Genomic DNA, 9,178 nt, shown 5'->3' on the forward strand with positions numbered 1-9,178 from the left:
GAATTGTCTGCGAAAAGGTCACACGGTAGCAAATTGTAAAGCGACCAGGTGCCAAATCTGTTCAAGATCGCACCATAAACTTCTGCACCGATTTACAGTGACCGAAAATAGCTTAGCATTACCACCACCCACACAAAATCCTCCTCCAGAGTTAACGAATGATGGCCCTTCTACTTCACATGCTTTGCATGCGTCGTCTGTCGAAAGGGTTTTGTTAGCAACGTCGATCGTAAGCGTTCGCACAAAAAATGGTGAGCACATCTTGGCCCGAGCATTACTTGACTCTGGGTCACAAATGAATTTTATTACAGAAGATCTTGCTCAACGCTTACAGATCCGTAGGGAAGAATCGTGCATCAACTTGCTTGGAATTGGTCAAACTAATTCACAAGTTAAGAAAAAGATACACACCGTGGTGAAGTCGAGAGTCAATGGTAGCGAGTTTCCGTTCGACTTTTGGGTTTTGAAAACCATTTCAGGCTATCACCCTGATCAGTCAGTGAACGTAAAAGATTGGACCTGTGGGAACCGGCAGCGAGATGCTAAGCCAGCATTAATATCTTTCAAGAGATCGGCGCTCTCCTCTCTATGACTCTCTCTCTATTCTTAGTTGTATCGAGTTTAGTTTTAAGTTGGCACTCGTGGCGATCAGAGAGTGCAAATAAAGAACATTGTAAAAAGCCTAATTGTGCGTGTAAACTAATGGAAGCGGTGCGGTGTTACATTGGCGACGAGGTAAACTAAATGGAATTTAAATTAAAGCAGTTAAAGTTAATTATAACCACGATAAAAATTGGGCAAGATCGATCAAGAATCGACCACGTTTGAAAAAAAAATAAAGAAGAAAAGAAAAAAAAAAAAAAAATCAGTGAAACGAAACCGTTAGTTTTGCACCGCCTCCTCCGTTTGGTTTCATTGGGTTGAGAGAATGAAATCAAGGGGGAAGGCGAGGAAGTGCTAAACGAAGCTAAAGGACAATCTTGAGAAAAGAGGAAAAAAAAGAAATAAAAAAAACAAGGAAAGAGATAATATTCAGCAAAGGTTGAATAAGGTTGAAACGAATAAAGAATTATCTGACAAAGGTCAGAGGGAGAGCGCCCAAACTGGAAAAAAAGTAAAGAGAGAAATAGAACACTATCTGACAGTGGTCAGAGGGAGAGCCCCAAAAACAAAAAAAAAACTATCTGACAGTGGTCAGAGGGAGAGTCCCAAACAAATAAAAAAAAAAAAACAAAAAAAAAAAGGAAAATATGATATATGTATATATAAAATGAGATATATATACACAGGAAATAAATAGATAGAATAGGCTCGACAGAAGCATATATGTAAAAAAAGAAAAAAATAATATAAATAATAATAATATAATAATATAAATAATATATATAAATAATATTTGTTTGTCCTCGTTGTTCTCAGGTGCAGCATTAGTTGTGATGGCTGAAAACATTATAAAACCTTTTTTATGTGAGAATTTGGAAAAGTCCGTTCTTCGTAGAGAATGGGAGAACTGGCTTCGAGCTTTCCAAATATATTTGGAGGTGGATGAGATTAAGTCCACTACAAGGAAGAGAACGAAGTTGCTGCATTTAGGGGGCATACAATTGCAAACGGTTGCGTATGCACTTCCGGGGGCTATAGTAGAATATGATGAAGAAGACGATAATGATGTTTTTGCCACACTAGTCGATAAATTAACAATATACTTCTCACCAAAACAAAATTCGACGTTTGAGCGACACCTGTTTAGGAAAATATCACCTGACGAAGGAGAGGATTTTGGCAAGTTCATCTTACGGCTGCGACAACAAATTCGGAAATGTAGTTTCGGTTCAACGAAAGCGGAAATGGAGGAAATATGTTTGAAAGATAAGATCATTGATACTTGGGCTAGTTCGGAATTAAAGAAGAAGCTGTTAGGCAAGGAACATACGTTAGGGGAAGTCATCGAAGCGTGCCAGGTCGACGAAGAGATCAGTAAGCAGTCCCGGTTAATGCTATCAACGCCGGTCCCGGAGACTATTAACAAAATCTCAGACTGGAAAACGCGACAAAGTAATAATGGCGATTGTGGTAGATGTGGGCGGTCGGGTCATAAAGAGGATAGCCCTGCATGTCCCGCACGACTTAGTAAATGTAACCGATGCTCCCGTATGGGCCATTTTGGCCGGAAATGCCGAACGGTTTTGAAACGTCCATACCCGCAATCGTACGATCGAAAGAACAATGAAAACGTAAAACGCAGGAATGTGCGCTGGATTAAAGACGAGAACCAATCGGACAAAAATTCCGATCAAGAAAGCTGTTTTAAAATAAGCAGTGACAACGAACAGGAAGAGTGGATAAAATGCCGGATCGGAGGCGAAGAGGTTGCCATGATAATCGATTCCGGATCTCGATTTAAACTTATATCGCAGGACGATTGGATGGATCTTCAGTCGAGGAAAGCAACTGTTTTCAATGTGCGCACAGAGACCCAAAACCAATTTAAGGGATATGCCTCAGACACAATTTTAAACGTCACTTGTGTTTTTGAGGCACCAATAGGGATCAGGCCAGGGTCAGAGCTGATTGCCTCCTTTTTCGTAATAGGAAAGGGACGTCAATCACTACTTGGACGGGAAACGGCAACTAAGTTAAATGTCCTGCGAGTAGGGTTACCGGTAAATCACATTGAAGGAGTCACGTCGTTTCCCAAGTGGAAGGGAATTAGTGTAAAACTGTCAATAGATCCACATGTTTACCCAGTGAAACAACCTTTGAGACGCATTCCCGTCGCGCTGCAAGATAAAGTCAACGCCAAGCTAGAAGAAGCGCGCAAGCTAGATATAATCGAACCGGTTAGTGGCCCCAGTTCTTGGATATCACCCGTAGTGATAGCATTTAAAGAGAACGGCGAAATCCGACTGTGCTTGGATATGAGACAGGCAAATCGGGCGATCCGCAGGGAGAATTACCCGTTACCTACTTTCGAAACTTTTATGACCAGGTTGAGGGATGCAAAGTTGTTTTCACGGTTGGATCTCAAAGACGCGTACCACCAATTAGAACTAGAGGAGTCAAGTAGACAAATAACAACCTTCATAACACATCGGGGATTGTTCAGATACAAAAGATTGATGTTTGGCATAAACGCAGCTCCAGAAATTTTTCAACGACGCCTCGAAGGGCTCTTGGCGCCATGCTCCAACGTCATGAACTATATCGACGACATAATCATTTTTGGGAAAAATGAAAAAGAACACGATGAAGCGGTCAGAATGGTTCGCGAGATTTTTGGAAAATACAATGTACTTTTAAACAACAAAAAGTGTGTTTGGAAGACGAACAAGATAAAATTCCTGGGTCACATCTTGACAGACAAAGGAATTCAAGTAGATCCTGAGAAAATATCGGCGATTGGTTCGTTTCGAGCTCCCAGAAACAAAGAAGAAACGCGTAGTTTCTTGGGGCTGGTCACGTACGTTGGGAAGTTTATTCCAGACCTAGCGGATCTAACGGAACCGTTACGCTTGTTGTTAAAGAAGGATCAAAAGTTTATTTGGGGAGCTGCTGAAGAAAAAGGGTTCCACAAGTTAAAGTTAGCGTTAACTAAGATTCCGAGTCTCTCATACTTTGACCCTAAATATAAAACTCGACTGATAGCTGATGCAAGTCCTGTTGCTTTGGGAGCAGTACTACTTCAATTTAAAAATGACCTCACCCCAAATATCATCGCTTTTGCTAGTCGTAGCCTAACGGATGTAGAGAAACGCTACTCTCAAACTGAGAAAGAGAGTTTGGCTTTGGTCTGGGCAGTGGAGAGGTTCTATTTTTACCTAATGGGCCTAAAGTTCGAACTGGTGACGGACCATAAGCCACTAGAAGCGATTTTTAAGCCTACATCCAAACCTCCAGCGCGTATTGAGAGATGGTTCCTACGCCTTCAGGCATACCATTTCAAAATAATCTATAAAACGGGCAAGGAAAATATAGCTGATTGTTTATCCCGTTTGTGTGAAAGAGGACCGTCTATTTCTTATGACATTAAAGGCGAACACAGCATACTGCGGGTTATTGAGAATGCCGCACCCACACTAATAGCTATATCCGAAATTGCCGAAAAGAGCGCTAAGGATGAAGAAATCGTCGACGCAATGATGTGCCTTCAACAGGGTTCATGGGAGCCTGCAACTTCTATTAAACTGTACCCTTTTCGACATGAATTGACAAACATTGGAACCATCATGCTGAGAGGAGTGCGCATTGTCATCCCCACGACACTAAGGCGGACGGTGTTGGTGCTAGCCCATGAAGGCCACCCGGGCGAATCGGCAATGAAGCGGCGACTACGAACTAAGGTATGGTGGCCCCAAATTGGCAGGGACACTGAGAAATTTGTGAAGGATTGTCTAGACTGCATCTTAGTATCCCAGGCGATAAGTCCACCGCCAATGAAGAGAACAGAGTTTCCAAATGGGCCGTGGCTGTCAGTCGCTACGGATCTACTAGGGCCACTTCCCAATAATGAATACATATTAGTTCTAATAGACTATTACTCTAGGTACATGGAGTTTAAGTTTCTGCGCTCAATAACATCACAATCAATTATTGAAGCTTGTAAGGACATTTTTAGTAGACTGGGTTATCCAAAAGCGTTACGGACTGATAATGGTAGGCAGTACGTAAGCGGGGAATTTCGGAACTATTGCAAATCATGCGGCATTGAGCAAATCACAACACCACCTTATTGGCCACAGGCAAATGGCGAAGTAGAAAATATGAATAAAGCCCTAGTCAAGCGTATTAAGATAGCCCATATGCACAAAAAGGACCTTAAAGATGAAGTCCGAACTTTTGCACTCATGTACAATGTCACGCCTCATGGGACGACAGGGGCGCCTCCAACAGAATTAATGTTCAACCGAATTATTCGCGATAAGATCCCGGGTATACAGGATTTAGTAGGAGAGTTTGCCGATTCAGCAGAAAAGGATAGAGATTGCGTAAATAAAGAGAAAGGTAGGGAAATGGCAGACAAAAGAAGGGGAGCAAAGGAAGTAAACGTAAACGTTGGAGACAAAGTGGTCCTTAAGAATGTAGTTTTTCCACACAAACTAACACCTAACTTCGACACCACAGAATATGAGGTGGTGAAAAGGACAGGTGATCTAGTTCAAGTAGTAGGGGAAGGCAGAACGCTGATGAGGAACGTTAGTCACCTTAAGAAGGTCCCCAAAGCAAAAGAATCACCCGAGGACATCGATACGAACTCCGTGACAGATCCTGCTGCGGACCAGGTTTCAGTTTCAGTACCAACCAAGCAGCAAACCCCTGGAAGGAAGGACGAATCTAACCCGGAGGGATTAAAACTGAAGCTCGTGAGGAAGGAAGGGATGTGGGAACCGGCAGCGAGATGCTAAGCCAGCATTAATATCTTTCAAGAGATCGGCGCTCTCCTCTCTATGACTCTCTCTCTATTCTTAGTTGTATCGAGTTTAGTTTTAAGTTGGCACTCGTGGCGATCAGAGAGTGCAAATAAAGAACATTGTAAAAAGCCTAATTGTGCGTGTAAACTAATGGAAGCGGTGCGGTGTTACAGGACCCTACCAAAGAACTTGCCGTTAGCAGACCCATATTTCTACAAACCTCAGCGGATAGATATGCTAATTGGAGCTGAGTCATTTTTCGAATTGTTGTCCGTTGGCCAAATAAAACAAGGTCCGAACCATCCCATCCTTCAAAAAACTCTCCTTGGGTGGATAGTGTCGGGAAAATATCTGGCAAATTCCTCAACTCCTCCACAGCCAGTCTCTAGTCTGAATTGCCAAGAGGAAGTATTAGAGTCAATAGACAAAAACTTGAAAAAATTCTGGTCGTTGGAAGAAGTTCCTTCTTCTAAAAAGATGTTGTCGCCAGAACAAGAGCTATGTGAGGAACATTATCGGAAGACTACAAGAATACTGCCTTCAGGTCGATTTGAAGTTAAACTTCCATTTAAGTCGGATCCAAGCGTTTTGGGCAATTCATTCGAGATAGCCAAACGACGATTCCTGTCGCTCGAGAGAAGATTATCTCGAGATCCGAACTTAAAGAAAATGTATTTGGAATTTATGGAAGAATACGAATCCCTAGGCCATATGTCCCCTGCAAGCAATGACGTTCTTGCTTCTCCACACTACGTCATACCCCACCAGTGTGTCTTGCGGCCGCAAAGTACAACGACCAAACTTAGAGTCGTTTTCGATGCGTCCTGCAAGACATCCACACAAAAGTGTTTAAATGAGTTGTTGATGGTGGGTCCAACAATTCAGGAAGAGCTTTACTCAACTCTTCTTAGATTTCGGCTAAACAAATTCGCTCTGGTAGCCGACATAAAAAAGATGTATCGTCAAGTGATGGTAAATGAAGCAGATCGACGATACCAGTTGATAGTGTGGAGAAAAGACCCGTCAGAGTCCTTGAAATTGTGCAAGCTCAACACCGTTACGTATGGCACTGCACCAGCCCCATTCCTGGCCATAAGGTGTTTGAAGAGGTTGAGTGAATCCGCGAAAAATACATTCCCTCGAGCTGCTAAAGTTATTGGGTCTGACTTTTACGTCGACGACATGTTAACGGGTGCTGGTTGCGTGGAGGAGCTAAAGACAATTAAGTCTGAATTAACTCAGGTTCTTCAAAACGCTGGGTTTGAATTGAGCAAGTGGTTTTCAAACTCGCCTGAAGTTACTGCATCCGAGAGCACGGTTAAGCCAATAACACTTTCGGACTCAGAGCTGACAAAAACATTAGGAATCGTTTGGGTTCCTAAAGATGATGTATTTAAATTCGAAATTGATATGTCAGTCATGGGTCAAAGGGCGACTAAGCGGAATATTCTTTCGGTGACGTCAAAGCTTTTCGACCCTCTTGGCTTATTAAGGCCGATCCTTATTAAAGGAAAGATCCTGTTACAGGAACTTTGGCTCAATAAGCTAGATTGGGATGAGTCCATTCCACTGCACTTGGAAACCGCATGGAACAAGATTCAGCTTGCCTTGTCACAGTTAGAAGAGATCTCAATACCGAGATTTGTGATGAGTGAGCCAATGTCACCAATTGAAATTCATGCCTTTTCTGACGCATCGATGAGAGCCTATGGAGCCTGCGTCTATATCCGTTGCAAATCTGCAGAAGGTAGTAAAGTCTCATTGTTGACAGCAAAGTCGAAAGTAGCGCCGCTCAAGACAAAGACGCTCCCCCGTCTTGAGTTATGTGCCGCTCACCTTCTCGCGGACCTCTGTCGCAAAATAAAACCTCTTATCAAAGCACCGATCGAACGAAGTGTATATTGGTCAGATTCGGAAGTTTGTCTTCATTGGATTCGTTCCCATCCATCGTCGTTGTCAACGTTCGTATCAAATAGAGTTGCTGAGATTCAAGAGTGGTCAGAGGATAGCACGTGGCGGCATGTACCAACTAAACAGAACCCGGCAGATATTGTATCAAGAGGTGGAGACGTAAAGGAAACGATAGAATCAATTTGGTTCACAGGTCCATCGTTTTTAACGGAGCCGGAAGATAAGTGGCCAACGAGCCCTCGGTTTGATCCGTCACCAGAGATTTTGCAGATGGAAGCAAAGAAGAGTGCGGTCGGACTGACTGCAATGGTCTCTACCTCATATTTGTTGGAAGTGATAGAAGGATTTTCCTCTCACTTAAAACTGCTGCGAGTGTTCGTTTACATGGTCCGCTTTATAAAGAAATGTAAAAAATTAGTAGTTCCTTCTGATAATGTACCTTCCCCTGTCGAATATCGAGACGCGTTTAATAAAATTGTCCAGATAGTCCAAGAGCACGAGTATCAAGAGGAAATTAAAAATGTTAGAAAAAATCTTGTTGTTAGCCCAAGCCTACAGAAGCTAAGTCCGTTTGTTCATGAAACCTCTCAGGCTGGGCTTACCTTTTCGTTGTTGCGGGTCGGGGGGCGACTAGCTAATGCTCCTATTTCGTACGATGCCAAGTTTCCAGTATTGTTGACGAAGCGCTCTCAATTTGTTCAGAGCTACGTCCGATACTTGCACGAGTCGAATTTTCATGTGGGTCCACGAGCACTAGTGAGTCTCTTGCGACAGCGCGTTTGGATAGTAAACGCGCAGGAAGTCTGCAGTCAGATAGTGCGGTCATGCATACGCTGTTTTAAATGCAAGCCTCATCTGATGACTCAAATCATGGGAGATTTACCCTTAGATCGAGTTCGTGCTCTCCGCCCATTTTCCATATGTGGCGTGGATTTCTGTGGCCCTATTGAGACGACCTTGAAAATTCGTGGTAGGCCACCATACAAGTCCTACATTGCCCTGTTTGTTTGTTTTTCGTCTAAAGCTGTACATTTAGAAGTAGTTTCCGATCTGTCAACTGATTCCTTTCTATTGGCTTTTCAAAGGTTCGTTGGGCGCCGAGGATGTCCGCAGACCGTGCACTGCGACAACGCGACGAACTTCGTCGGAGCGAGTCGCCACTTCGCGGCACTGCGGCACCAGATCGAGAGCGAAGCGGACGAGCTGCGGCAATACGCATCAAAAAAAGGATGCGTATTTGCGTTCATACCGCCGCGGGCTCCGCACATGGGCGGACTATGGGAGGCAGGTGTGAAGTCTGCAAAGAACCTACTCCTACGAGCGGTGGGCAGCGCGAAGTTGACCGCAGAGGAGCTGCAGACCGTCCTCGTTGGAGTCGAGGCCGTCCTGAACTCGAGGCCCCTGGGCGCCCTCAGTCAGGACCCAAGCGACGGCGAGGCGCTGACTCCCGGGCACCTGTTGACAGGCGGGCCGCTCATCGCCCCACCAGCACCGCGGACCCCGGACCAGCAGGGTCTAACGTGCTTGCGGCGATGGCGGCTTGTCTCGTCAATCAAGCAAATGTTTTGGCAGCGTTGGTCCCGGGAGTACGTCTTGGGCCTACAGGCGCGGTCGCAGTGGCAGCGGGAGCAGGAGGACGCCAGGAAGGGCGATCTGGTCCTGGTCGCCGAGGACGACCAGCCGCCCCAGCAGTGGATCACCGCCAGGGTCGTCGAGACTCACGCCGGCGCGGACGGAAGGGTCAGGGTCGCCGACGTCAGGACGAGTAGAGGAGCATTGTTTCGGAGAGCAGTCCACAAGCTGGCAAGGCTGCCAATAGTTGAAGCCTAAGGAAGGCCTTCAACGGGGCCGGTGTATAA

At 44.7% G+C, this 9,178-nt stretch overlaps 1 protein-coding gene across 1 annotated transcript; it reads left to right on the forward strand.

Moving 5' to 3' along the window:
• The first annotated feature begins 2,061 nt into the window (after window positions 1–2,061).
• On the forward strand, window positions 2,062–5,402 carry LOC123258331 (uncharacterized protein K02A2.6-like). The gene is made up of 2 exons (XM_044718196.1): window positions 2,062–2,151; window positions 2,223–5,402. Exons 1-2 carry the CDS (start codon window positions 2,062–2,064, stop codon window positions 5,400–5,402), a joined length of 3,270 nt encoding a protein of 1,089 aa, XP_044574131.1.
• The last annotated feature ends 3,776 nt before the right edge of the window (window positions 5,403–9,178 follow it).

The sequence above is a fragment of the Drosophila ananassae genome, unplaced genomic scaffold (assembly GCF_017639315.1).
Source record: "Drosophila ananassae strain 14024-0371.13 unplaced genomic scaffold, ASM1763931v2 tig00000175, whole genome shotgun sequence".
NCBI classification, from domain to species: domain Eukaryota; kingdom Metazoa; phylum Arthropoda; class Insecta; order Diptera; family Drosophilidae; genus Drosophila; species Drosophila ananassae.